The following is a 14784-nucleotide window of genomic DNA, read 5'->3' on the forward strand; positions in this document are numbered from 1 at the left end:
GCCGATTTATTAAGAAACTTTAAGCACGTGAATATACTTATTTATCGTACATTTATCGTATCTTAGGGCCTTTATCATCAGTTGTGGATAACGCTATTTGACAGATAAAAGTTTTCTATATATTATTCGCTACACCTATAACTTGGAATTTCGCTGTAATTATAAATTATTCCTTTTCCCTAGTATGTACATAGACTTGTATAATATATAATATCAGATCTCATAGACTCTCATAACTCGGTATGAGAGTTTGGTCTGCATTTGTCTATGTTTTTTTTTTTGAGATTTTTTTTCGTAGGGTAGTTTATTAATTGAGGTGAAACAGGTCCTAACAGACTGTTCTAACTCCTGCTGGTAAAGTATATTCGTAACTTATGTGCAGGATAAACTTTATTCACAACAGCTGATACAGGACCTTAATGTTATAAAGAGGAGAAATTGGATTTTTTTTTTATATAATGGACAATCTCAAAAACTGCTGGATCGATTTTGAAAATTCTTTTACTAGTGGAAGGGCACGTTATCACTAAACGACTAAAAACAAGGAATTACAAAATTAATCAATGTAGTGAATGACGTAACCATAATCAAATAACCTACGTGAGTTAAGCCGCGAGCTAAAGATAGACTATCATCAATCAATCATTACAGCCTATACAGTCCACTGCTGGACATAGGCCTCCACAAGTTTACGCCAAAAATAACGTGAACTCATGTGTTTTGCCCATAGTCACCACGCTGGGCAGGCGAGTTGGTGATAAGATAGTCTATAATGTACCTAAATGTCAGTGTCTATCTGACTATCAATACAGCGTGGGACGTCCATTAAAACAAAAACAAAATGGAAGCGTCAAGTAATTACAGGTATAACAAACTTGTATAATAACAAAATAATGTACCGCTACGAAATTTCATTGTACCCTCTAATGGATGGTATCGGTTACCTTATTTCCAACCCTACGCAGGGTTGGTGGAAATAATGAGATATAGGGGTTGTTTCTCGTTACGTATGATCCGACTGTGTTTCAATTAAACTTGTAAATTATGATTTCGTACAATTAACGTTTTAGTTATATTTTCGTTGGTTGGTTGGACATATAGGAGGTATGGCTCCGGCCCGCTGGACCGACGATCTATGTAAGATTACCTGTAGTGGCTGGATGAGGATTGCGGAATATAGGGGTGTTTGGCGAAACCTTGGGAGGCCTATGTTCAGCAGTCGACTGCGCTAGGCTGAAGTGAGAAGATATGGAGGAAAAGTGGAGCAGCAGTAGCGTGTTAAGAACTTTCAACAAAAAACTTATTGCATTCAAAGTTTCAAACTAAAATTATAATTTTATATTAACAGCAACCATAAATACTCATTTATCCTCACTTATCGCTATTCGCTATATGTCTCAGATAAAAAAAGATACATTAAGTCAACGCTACATTTAAACGAGAATAATGCCTTTTTGTTTTAAATTCGTTGATCTAAAAATATTTATTTCAATCATTTTTAACTCACATATAAAATAATCAATAATATCAACAATTTGAATTAATTATTAAAAATATATATTTTAATTTAGCATTTTTAATATATATTTAGTCACAATAACGATGACCCTAAACTGATGAGGTTTGATACCATGCATTAAAATAGGGTTCTCGACAATAGCCACCCGCCGTTCCGCAAGCTGTCATTAATATGACACGTTAATATGTTAACAAGCTTAATACTTGAGGGGTGTAAAACTACTCTACAAAGGAATCCTAATTTTATCAGCTAATTGTATCAGTATCGTAGTAAGAGTTTTTTTTTATAACACAAAATTTACTGCTATTTCTTTCTTGGCGTCATGCTTCGTACATAGATTTCGTGGTTAAATTGGTACTTATTTCTCTTATCTCGCTTCAGCCTGTAATATCCCACTACTGGGCATAGGCCTCTTTCCCCATGTAGGAGAAGGATCAGAGCTTAATCCACCACGCTGCTCCAATGCGGGTTGGCGGATGTATTCCCTACTAGGAGTAACAATCGCTATCAGGTGTACATGATAACAACCTTTCTCTTACCTGGTGAAGTTAAACTTCATTACGCGCGCTTGACTTGGGGAGCAAGTTGGTGAATGTCTGACGAGAGCGTTACGAAAAGTTTGATCGGGCGAGGCGAACGAAGCAAGAGAGAGAGAGACGTGCGAGCACACATTTTGTTTCTCTCATAGCCAGTTAAGTTTCGTATATCTAAGACATAGTGCAGGTCTATTGCTCGGACGGGATCTCTCGCTGCCGAGTGTCGTAAAGGCCATGCTTGACAGCGAAAGATCGTGGCAGGCGGTGGTCTCCTTCTGCGAAGAGGTAATGACGCAGAAGTAGATCGCGGAGCGGGCAGAGAGGAAGACGCCTCTGCTGGCCCACTCCGGCGCAGACGTACGGGGGCAAGGAGAAGGCGGTTTGCCCACCTCCTCCCCCCCTCGTAATAGTGGGGTCGGCGGCCGATAGTCGGGGGACTTCGACCGGCCGGACGACACGACCCCATACGTCTGAGGGGTGGCCTTGTTGTGAGCGAGGCCACTCCACCATCATGCCGGGGCCTGGAAGCTTTGTCCAGGCCTACCGCTGAGGCGAGGTGGCGAATGCTAGCGCGACCCCTCTCGCCCCACCCAGGCGGATGACTGCTAACACGTGGTGGTTTTTAGTCAGTAGAAGTCTGACATAACCCTCTGGCGCCCCCGCGCTGGAGGGTATCCATGACGATTAGTTTTGTTAAAATTATTATTCTTTAGTACCTAATCACAATTAAACCTATAAGAGATTGCTTTAAATGCTATCTTTTTTCGACCGGTGGGAAATTTTATTAATAGATTTTCAGAACGAGAAACGAAGTTAACAATATCCCTATGTGCTTGCTGTTATATTTGGGATATTATATGGGCTAGGCTTTAGATTAAGAACCGTCATTATGAAGTTAAATAGGTTAGGGTTATTTTTTGTAACGAAATTATGTCGATAAACGGACTAATTTTGAGCTTAGATAATTCGACGGTTCTTAATCTAAAGCCTTACCTTATATGTACATACTACTTTGTGTTAGCATTTTATTAATATTAAAGTTCTTAATGCAATATTGTAATTTTTATCAAATATAATCACGGAATTAAGATAAGTATCGATTTAAACTTAGTACCATATTGAAAGAATTAATATAATTCACTTTATTGTACACAAAAAAATTACAAACTAAAAACAAATAAATTTCATATCGTCTAGAAGAATATATAGCCATTTTATAATGAATACCAGAATGAGGATGCAGTATTTATTTCAGACATTGGGCAGGTGATGGGGTTATAATAGACTCACATAGTAACATCTGACAATACATCGGACGTTACACTAAAATGTATAACATAAAAACCGACTTCAATTACATCGACAAGTAATACAACGTAGATCGACGAAAACATAGTCAAGCAACTACGCGTTATCAAAGATTACTCAAAAAGTAGTCATCAGATCTCGATAAAATTTATATGTAACCACATGATAAACATCAGCTTTCGATTAAATTAAAAATTATCAAAATCGGTACACCCAGTAAAAAGTTATTACGGATTTTCGAGAGTTTCCCTCGATTTCTCTGGGATCCCATCATCAGATCCTGGTTTCCTTATCACGGTACTAAACTAGGGATATCCCCTTTCCAACAAAAAAAGAATTATCAAAATTGGTACATCCAGTAGAAAGTTATGCGGTATAATACAACGTAGGTCGACGAAAAAAGCGTCAAGTAAAAACGCATTATTAGATATAACTCGAAAAGTAGTTGTTAGATCTCAAATAAATTTAAATGGGACCAATTGGCACACAAAACCTTTCGATTAAAACAAAATTTGTCGAAATCGGTCTACCCGGTCAAAAGTTCTGATGTAACACACATAAAAAAAAAAAAATACAGTCGAATTGAGAACCTCCTCCTTTTTTGGAAGTCGGTTAAATAAACTAATAAATCTACTACAAGTATACAAATAAATAAAATTGGAGTCTGTTTGTAATATTAAAATAACCGCTTTTTCTAATTCATATTACTTATTATGCATATGTCATGTCTGTCTATCTGTTTGCTTGTTCCGGTTAATCTCTGAAATGACTGAACAGATTTTAACGGGGCTTTCACTGGCAGATAGCTGTTGCAATAAGGAGTAACTTAGGCTACTTTTGTTTTAGAAATTTATTTATTTAATAACGCTGCAAACTGAACAAAAACTTTTTTGTTAAATTCCACGCGGACCAAGTCGCGGGCACAGCTAGTTTATATTAAAATCCTTCAATAAAAGTTAACCAATGCAAAAATGTAACAACAGTTCCAAGACTGAACAAAATGTACGGCAAGCGTTCTCAGAATCGATAGCGAAGAGTTGCGAGTTTGTTTGACGTGGGGGGTAATCGAAAATAACCGGACCGGTTCTAGAAAATATTAAAATGTTAGCGTCTTGTTAAGATAATGTATATTATAGTTTATGTTATGGGGTAGAACGTAATTGTATGTAACTTACCGAGGAACTTACTATAGCTAAGATTCTTTCGATGACTCAGAGAGCTAGCATTCTATTTTTATTTATTTAATTGTATACAATCGACAGCGATTACAATATTGTGTATGTACAGTATTCTTTTTATTTGAAAATCATAAACCTATACCACAAAATACATTACAATACTGTAGAAAATTAACTTTCAACGTTACTAAGGTCATAACTTGGCTGTTTGTAAACGAAGGTCGGGACTGACTCCTAACTACATACCTGTGTTTAGCATACCAATAGCGAAAATCTCTATTCAGCAAATACAAATTCCAATCATTAGGTGATTATTATGTTGTTCTTTTAAAATTAATTATTTAATATAAAGATACCACCTATTCTAAAGTCAATTAAAAAAATTACAATTACTTAAACCGTCATTCTGTCCGCCTAATGGTAAGATACTGTAGCCCTTGGAGCCGTAGCCTGCAATACTAGGAGCATTAATTCCGCCGATAAACTGTCACGCAGTTTGGCGGATTATGGAATTGTACAATATTTGGTCAAATAAAGAATTTATTTTAAAAAAATAATTACGACCCTACCCCCAGACCGTCCCTACCCCCAGACAATCTCCAGGAGCTTTGGGTATCTTACTCGCCGCAGGCAACCCGAGCAGCAACCTAAAAGCGTTTTTATGATCATAACCGCCATCGATGACAATTTGTCTAGATAAAGTAAAAGGAGACGGAGATTCTGACCATAAGACTATTTTTTTATATGCGTGTCACCTCATTTACTATGTGTACTGATTTTGATTATTCTTTTGTAATATCTTAAAGCTAGTGCTTGACATGTCTCGTTCAAATTTGAGCAGCTGACAGTTTTTTTGAGTTATTCCTAATAACGTGTATTGTTACTAAACTTGTCGATGTAAATTGAAATCGATTTTATTGTTCGGGAGCAAACACAGTTATTGTTGAATCCCGATGTAACTCGTTAAACAAATAAATATTGTAAGTGGTTATCTGGAAGAGATCGCTCTTCTAGCGATATGACCGCCTTTGTGCACTGTTCTTTATTTGTATAATGTTATTGTTTTGATTTTTGTTGTGTACAACAAAGGGTATAAATAAATAAATTGTGATCTAAATAACCATCATCATCATGATCATCATCATCGTCATTTCAGCCTATTACAGTCTGGACATAGGCCTCCACAAGTTCGCGCCAAAAATGGAGTGAACTTATGTGTTTTGCCCATAGTGACCACGCTGGGCAGGCGGAATGGTGACCGAATAATAATATAATAAATAACCAAATAAACAAAGGCAATTTTTTTATTTCGAGTTCCTATGACATGTTTTTAAGCAGGTATAACCCACGAGACGTAGCCAGTAAAACATAGAAACAGCCCAAGGGTGGTCCCACCACTCGCTATCCAAACAAGTCAATTTTGCACATGCTCTCAGACATATCCGGCTCTTTGCTGAACCTAAACCAACAATGTTTTCTGCTGACGATCGGAGACGCTACGAACACAAAACACCTTTTGTTAGATATGGTTAAAAATAACTAATAATAGTTTTAAAAGATATATAAATGCAATAATAATGCGATTAAAGATAAGCTCAGGCGATATTACCGTTAAGAAGAACGATTTCTCTACAAAATATAGTAGTTTTGGTGTAGAACACCGATTAAGGGTCTAGCTAAGGGTGTGGTTTGGTCTAGTTTAAACGCTATCAAGTTACAAAAAAAAAAAAAATTATAATCAATATGTAATAAATACTATTACATTGTTTTAAGGTAGGTAAGCTTTTTTTTTCACCTTTTTATTTAGACTACGCTTTGGCGCAGCGGTCACAGCACTGGCTGACGGCGGTCGTGGTTTCGATCCCCGCTCACGACAGTCATTTTGTTGGCCATATGTTTGTCGTGGTCTGGGCGTTCGTGCTTGTGTATTGTGTGAGTTTCCGAAAACAGAATTAAATCCTACTGGGGGCCGTTGTGTGTAAATAGGTGTTTATTTATTTATTTCCGATATAAGGCAGTTTCTCAGCAGTTTTGTGTTGAGATAAAAATTTATGTTATTGGACGATGTTTGTTTGTGCAAATGTAATAGATATAGATAATAGAGTCTAATAAAAATTGACGTTAACAATGCATAATTATTTTGCCTTTTCCCCTAAAAAGGAGCAGTTTAGATATTATTTTAATGTCGAAAATATGTGTATGTGTATTGTGTCGAATTGAGGAGTTAAACTCTGTATTAGCATTAGTTTTTTTTTTCATGTAGCTTACATATATATTACCATGTTTAGCGAACTGTTTACTCAAGACTTTTCTGTATTATTTCATAAGAAAATTAGATTTCGTAATAATAAATTTCCATTTCCTCAGGTTCTCCAACAAGCCGGCAATATCGAGAGACTAGGCAGGTTCCTCTGGTCACTTCCAGCGTGTGAGAGGCTACACGCCCACGAATCCGTGCTCAAAGCGAAGGCCATGGTCGCCTTCCACAGAGGGAACTTCAAGGAACTGTACCGATTGTTGGAATCGCACAATTTTAGCGCTCACAACCATTCCAATCTTCAAGAACTTTGGATGAAAGGTGATGATTGTCTCAGTCTTCTATTGTGATGATTAATATGTATTTTGATGCCGATTATTCTCTGCAGAATCTTCATTACGAATCGGTGGTAGCTTCATTTTTAAAAACTGAGGTAGGGCACAGCAGGAAATTACCTGCTTAAAATATGGAGCGACCTGACTGGGGTAGTACCTCGACCTTACAGAAGATCACAGATAAATAACACTGGTTTTAAGCAGTGTTGTGTTCCTGTTGGTGAGTAAGGTGACCAGAGCTCCTGGGGGAAATGGGGGAACGGTCGGCAACGCGCTTTCAATGCTTCTGGTGGTACAGACGTCTATAAGCTACGGTAATCGCTTACCATCTGGTGAGCTTACGCTTGCTTGCCGACCTAGTTGTATAAAAAAATATAATAATAATAACCACTTAAAAATTGTAACTTGTAAAACGACGATTCAAAAGTGCTTTTGAAGCCTATTTGAATAACGTTATTTTTGATTTTGATATCGAGTAAATGAATTAGTTTCCCGACGTTTATTGGCGTTTTTTATAATGTTGCAATAAATGCGTTAGTGGTTAGAGAAATAAAAAGAGAAAAGAGGTATTGTAATATTGGAAAATAGTCACTAATTTTAATTGTACATATGATTGAAAATTTGGACTCAATATAGGCTTATGTATAGAGCTATTCCATGTTCTATTAGTTCAAAGGCGTTTCGTGTAATTTAGATCATCCAAAGTGATCTAAAGTAATATATTCGTGATTTTTCCTGGTTTTACCTTAAAAAGCACATATAATTTAGATCATATACATAATCCATAATATAGGCATTTGTTTGGACGAAAATCTCTGAATTACGTATGTATAACAAATGCTTTAAATATATAAGTAAACTTTTGTAAGACCTATGCGTATATTTATTATTACTGCATCGCCAGTGACCGTTTAACAATGTAGATTCTGCTTAATGAAATATAGCCTATCCTGATAATGAATGAAGAAGAATTTCCTCAGCACATTACCTGGAAGCTGAAAGGCTGAGAGGTCGGCCATTGGGCGCCGTCGGCAAGTACAGGGTTCGACGCAAGTTCCCCCTCCCCAGGACGATATGGGACGGTGAAGAAACTAGCTATTGTTTTAAGGTGCGTTGTCATAATTAAGTCATAATTATTAGTCTTTGGGATATAATCGATAAATTTGTGTTACCAACTCTACGAAATTAAAACGCTTTGTCAAGAAGGCACTAAATCTACTCATATGTTGTAAATATATATTTCTTATAATTGACATTTAAATATATAAGTAGTAAATAAATAAATTAACACACACTCTCAGACCATGACAATCTGTATGACGTATACAAATATTTGTGGAGGATCGAACCCGGGACTACGCAACCTTATTAGAAGCCTTTATTTTTTTATATAATTATATTTTAATAGGATTAACTTTTGATTGATGATTTTTGATAGAGACTTTGTTATCTATCTTAACGTATGAATATTAAAGAATAGATAGATAGACTCTAATTAGCAGTTTATTAGCGTAATACAATCAAATAAGTTAGGGATAATACAGTTCCACTTACCACCTTGGAACTTAAAAAGCTGACCGATGGCGGGATAATTATCTATATATACTGGCTTTGAAATACACAGGCCGAAGACAGCGTCTTCGGTGCGACAAATCCAGCCCTGTGGTCACCAACCCGCCTGCCTAGCGTGGTGACTATGGGCATCACACATGAACGTTAAAAATGACGCGAACTTATGAAGGCCCATGTCCAGCAGTGGACTGCGATTGGCTGAAGTGCTGATGAAGTGCTGAATCAAATAATAGTTTTATAGTACAGCAATTACCGACATATTTATGGAATTGACGCAAGGCGAGATTCGTTTCTACAAAGTCCACCAGACGAGCCCTTGATCTTTGCGTTCGGCAACCCGCACTAAAGAATGACGTCGTAACAGGCTTAGCTTAGAAAATACGTAAAATGAATAATATTTTCACTAAAAATCAGGAAAAATCTCGCACGGTACTTCGCGACTGGTATCTTCATAACCCGTATCCGTCGCCGCGGGAAAAGAGGGAACTCGCCGAGACCACAGGCCTCACCACCGTACAGGTGAGTGAACTACTTACCCGACTCCGATGAAAGAGTGTTGTCTTTTCAGCTTATGTTATATAGCATTTTAATTCAGGTGATCCACGTAAAAATTATTTATGTTGTGGCAAACAGGTGTACGGTTTGAGTGATGGGAAGTGTCTATAGTATCCTATAGACGTCTGCTCCTTCCGCTTGCTATCTCGCTCACATTAGAAACACATCACTACTTGATCAGTGTTATTTGTCAGTGATCTTCTGTAAGGTTGGGGTTGAACCCTACAAAAGAGAGAACATTTCTAAAAAACTTGTTTTTTAGAATTTTTGTCTGTCTTCGATTTTTTTCTGCAAGTTTAATGAGGTGTTCACAGTTATGATCTAGGACGTCTAACTTGGAATCAGGTATAGGTTTCATCTTGTAACACCGTCTAGGAATAGAGCTATTACGCTTGAAACAGTTGTGGGAAAATCGTATATATTATTTTTATTTTAATATCGACTACCATTCTCATTCATATTTACCAAATCTACAATTAAAAATGTTATTTGACTGTATGTCAAATACTGAGATATTACATGAACCCACATGAGTAGAGCAACAGCGCTTCAGTTAAGTAAATGCGAGTAAAACTGGATGGTTCGGTTAGTCATTAATAAAAAAAAAAAAACATAACACTTGATAAGCATAAGAAAAAATTTATTCATTCGATTCTGTTGATGACAATTCTGTTTTTGTTGAGCGATTGATTCAATCTATAACATCCCACTGCTGGGCATATGCGTCATTCTTCATGAAGGAGTATTTTTTAGGCTAAAGCAAATCCTTTTATTCGATTCTAAAGCTAACAAATCAGATTTATACATATCCAACAGCATGCTATAAATTGCAGTCAACACCCAAAGTCGTGAATAGTCAAGAAAAGTAAATAGTTAATTAATTTTGTCCACATCGTCTGCGGCGAGGCGGGTAACGCGATACGTATCTACCGCTTCCTCAAAACGCAATAGATTGTGTTACAGGCCGAGTTCATCCGTCATTTTGAAATTGAGAATTTTTGTGATGAAATAAATTCGAAATATTTTGGATTTCGTCATTTTTTGCTTGATTATGTTTACATATATGAACAAGTTACATACGTTTTTTTGATTCGTTAATCTAATTGTTGTAGTCAGAAGATACAGATGTGGTTGAAAGTTAAGGCAGCAGTCTATCATATCTCCAAGATACTTTATAAGTAGTTTGCAAATTAAGCCTCAATAGTGACAGTTTGTCTAAGAGAGGCATCAGTGACAATCTGTAATCAAGTTCAGCTATTACAAGTAATTTCAAAAATACAAAGTGTCTTCATTTACAAGTAGTATGTATGAGGCATTACTTTACTTATACAATTTATCTGTTAGCAGATTATAGTCACGTCTGCAAGACTATTGACATCTTTGGCATTCTACTGGATTCAATTGGTTCCCACTGAAATTTATGACATTCTGTTGAAATATTATTCTGTGTCTTCTTCATGAAGTTTGATAGTAGTTGTGGTCGCTCTCTTGAATAGAGATATTGAATAACATGCTTTAAAAAAATTAAGATGAGGGAAAGAAATATCTTTCTCAAAATCGGGAGTTCCCCGTCTGGGGAATTAACTTAACCTTACAGAAGATCACAGTTAAATAACACTGGTCTCAATATGAGTTATGTTTCTGTGGTAAGGTGGAGAGTTCCTGGGGATGATATTTTGTTGACAACAAGGGGTAATGATAAGGGGGCAGCAAGTAGAGCAGGTAATGCACTTGTGATGCTCCTGATGCTGCAAGCTGCAATACCATGTCACGCGGATCATACGCTTGTCTTTCACCCTGGCCGTATAAAAAATGAATGCTATAGTCACACTTGACTTGGGGAGTAAGCTGGTGAATGCGTAACGAGAGCGTTACGAAATATGTGATTATGTGAGGCGAACGGAAGTTGGGAGGGAGATATAAGTGAGTGAAGACAGAGAGTGAGTTACGTTTCTATATTACAGTTGGGGCAACTACAGAAGTTTTACTGCAGTCGTGTGGACTAAAACACACTCGTTTTATATATATATATATATATGGAGTAGAGTTTGATGATTGAAAATATATCATGAACTTTCTTCATTATGGTAATACGTCTGATAGCTGTATCAGAAACGGATGAAACAAAGCTTAGACGAATAACCCTTAAACTAGTAAAAGTATAAATAACTAATGAAAATATTTTTTTCAGTATCAACATTTGTCCTTTGTTTTTCTGCTTCTATTTGTCGCGTGGTATTAATATCAGCTTTAACTCAAATCAATTTTTAATAAACTATTGTTGATATTCTTTAAAAAAAATAATCCATAAATCGTTTATTTGATTCAGATTTATAACACACAAGCCAGTCCAAATAATACACGAGAAATATTAAAAAAATAATAAAAAAATAAGTACCGCAAATTCGTTTTTTTTTTTAACTTACTTTTTTTCATACCATTTTAATTATTTGATTTTAATACTTATTCTACACCACTTAATCATACCTATAAAAAAGTAACAGATTACATAGTACACCAAATTATAATCAATTTTAAGCAATTATCGCAATAAAATAATTGCTATTACAAATATTTCAGGTGTCAAACTGGTTCAAGAACAGACGGCAGAGGGACAGACAAGCTGAACATAAGGATAGGTGAGTTGATTATGTAATAATGTAAAACTAATAATCAATTTTATTTGCAGGATATGTCAATTTCCAGACGTTACAGAGTTATTATACGCAGACAAATATATAATATTTAAGACCAAGTATGATTTAATCAATAATTAACAATAATGGCTGGCTTATAAAATTTATCGTGACTTATATAAGTTACGAAAAGCAGCAGATAGAATAGGCCAGCGTTTCCCATTCGCCGGGTCGCGACCCGGCACCGGGCCTTTAAAATAAAATACCGGGTCGCAATATTGCTTTGCTTAAAAAAAATAATACCTGCTATCGATTTTTATTATTAACTAGCTGACCCGGCGAACTTCGTATCGCCTAACAGTAACTTTTAAGTATTATCACAAATCTTTTGTATGGGAGTATAGAAAAGTGTTGTTTTTAGACTTTTTCAGGAAATTTAATTTTTTTTTTAGAATTTTTCTCTCCATAAGAACCATCCTCGTACTTCAAGGAATATTTAAAAAAAGAATTAGCGAAATCGGTCCAACCGTTCTCGAGTTTTGCGCTTAGCAACACATTCAGCGACTCATTTTTATATTATAGATAAATGTTTATTATTTGACCTAATGGAAACAGCTTGGGTTTAAAAATATTGAGTGGGTCACGAAGGGGCAGTGTGAAAATTACCGGGCAATGGCAGAACAATGTTTGGGAGACACTGGAATAGGCCATTAAGACCGGATTCACCTCAATTGATAAACAATAACTTTTTGATTCAGATTTGCAAATAGAAATATCTACCCGATATATATTCGATAATCCAAAGAGTATTATATATATTAAATATTATATAATATGTATTTATTAAATAGCGTTAACGGAAACTTGTGAAACAGGCCTTAAGATTAGCCCTGCACAGTCTGCAAAAAATATCCGTCAGATAAGCGCATATCAGTTTATAGAGATCAAATCATCATAAGATGAAAAAGATATATAATAAACTTTTTTTTATACAACTATTAGGTCGGCAAACAAGCGTACGGCTCTCGTGATAGGAAGCGATTACCGTAGCTTATAGACGCTTGCAACACCAGAAGCATTGCAAGCGCATTCCAAACCTACCCCCAATTCCCCCAGGAGCTCTGGTCACCTTACTCACCAACAGGAACACAACACTGCTTGAAAACAGTATTATTTAGGTGTGATCTTTATAAGGTCGAGGTACTATCCCAGTCGGTCTGCTCCATATTTTGAGCAGGAATTTTCTTGCTGTGCCCTACCTCAGTTAAACATAATAATGTATCCGTTTGATACCTTTATATACATATATAATTGTATTTGCTCGCAAACGAAAAAAACCCACTTCAATTACATCGACAAGTAATGCATCGTAGGTAGACGAAAATATAGTAAATTAAATACGCGTTATCAAAGATCATTCAAAAGGTAATCGTCAGACAAGCATCAGCCTTCGATTAAAACAAGAATCGGTCCACCCTGTAAAAAGTTCTGAGGTGACACACATAAAAAAAATACAGTGGCATTGAGAACCTCCTCCTTTTTTGGAAGTCGGTTAAAAACCGTAGCGAGATAGAGCTGAATGTAAGAGCCTAACTCTGTAACTAACGAAGGAACGCTTCAGGCTGTAATATCCCACTGCTGGGCATAGGCCTCTTTCCCATAAACATAAACGAAAGAAAGGTAAACGAGAACTAACGAAAATTCTAAAAATTATACCAACACATGGAAACACGCTATGTGTGTATTACGAAATAACCAAAGTATCAAATTACATTAGCAAGCGAAGCCGCGGTATTAAGCTATAGACAGGGTAGCTCGCCCATTAGACTTGTAACATAATACTAAACACACAAACAAACACATTCAAGACAAAATCAACTCTATTTCAAACCGAATAAAGCTATCTTTTAAATGATATAAATCTAAAATGAAAGTTTTAAACAAATATAAGCTTTATTCTTGTGTATGAAAGCATATTATCGTATTCATTTGAAATGTACAATGTTCTCCCAAATCGTATTATTTATATATGGTTTTATTTTTAACCAACTACGCGGAATATTAATTATGTTATGAGCAGGAGTTCTTATTGAGAAATGCTGCTGTGTTGATTGCCTTTGTATTTCAAATATAATTTGTAATTTCACTCGTCCGTTGGCGCAACAGGCAGTGGCCCTGCCTTCCGCTCCGCGGGTTGTGGGTTCGATTCCCGCCACGAGTGTGCGTGTTATTTATACTATGTCCTATTCTATTCTACTAATATTAGATACTAGCTACCCGGACAGACTTCGTTATATCAAAACTTAATAGTAAAAATTATAAAGCAATATTTTAAAATATTACTAACAATTTTTATGGATGAAAATCTGAAATAAATTATTATTTTTATTATTTTAAATTTTTTTTCTAGTATTAAACCTTCCGTCGTCCTTAAGGATTATACAAATAATTGTGTTTGCTCACAAACGAAAAAAAACCGACTTCAATTTCATCGACGAGTAATACAACGTAGATCGACGAAAAAATAGTCAAAATCGGTACACCCAGTAAAAAGTTATTGCGGATTTTCGAGAGTTTCTCTCGATTTCTTTGGGATCCCATCACCAGATCCTGGTTTCCTTATCATGGTACCAAACTAGGGATATCTCCTTTCTAACAAAAAAAGAAATATCAAAATCGGTACATCCAGTAGAAAGTTATGCGGTATAATACAACGTAGGTCGACGAAAAAAGCATCAAGTAAAAACGCATTATTAGATATAACTCGAAAAGTAGTTGTTAGATCTCAAATAAATTTAAATGGGACCAATTGACACACACCACCTTTCGATTAAAAAAAAAAAATGTCGAAATCGGTCCACCCGGTCAAAAGTTCTGAGGTAACATAC

General features: G+C 35.9%; 1 protein-coding gene across 1 annotated transcript in view; it reads left to right on the forward strand.

Annotated features, from left to right (window-relative positions):
• The window catches only part of LOC123667515 (homeobox protein six1a-like), a 54072-nt gene that overhangs the window by 29259 nt on the left and 10029 nt on the right, over nt 1-14784 (forward strand). The window contains exons 3-6 of the mRNA XM_045601404.1: nt 6909-7119; nt 8114-8241; nt 9120-9224; nt 11841-11899. Of these exons, the coding sequence (XP_045457360.1) occupies nt 6909-7119; nt 8114-8241; nt 9120-9224; nt 11841-11899 (503 nt within the window). The remainder of the gene's footprint in view (nt 1-6908; nt 7120-8113; nt 8242-9119; nt 9225-11840; nt 11900-14784) is intronic.

The sequence above is a fragment of the Melitaea cinxia genome, chromosome 28 (genome assembly GCF_905220565.1).
Source record: "Melitaea cinxia chromosome 28, ilMelCinx1.1, whole genome shotgun sequence".
Classification (NCBI taxonomy): Eukaryota; Metazoa; Arthropoda; class Insecta; order Lepidoptera; family Nymphalidae; genus Melitaea; species Melitaea cinxia.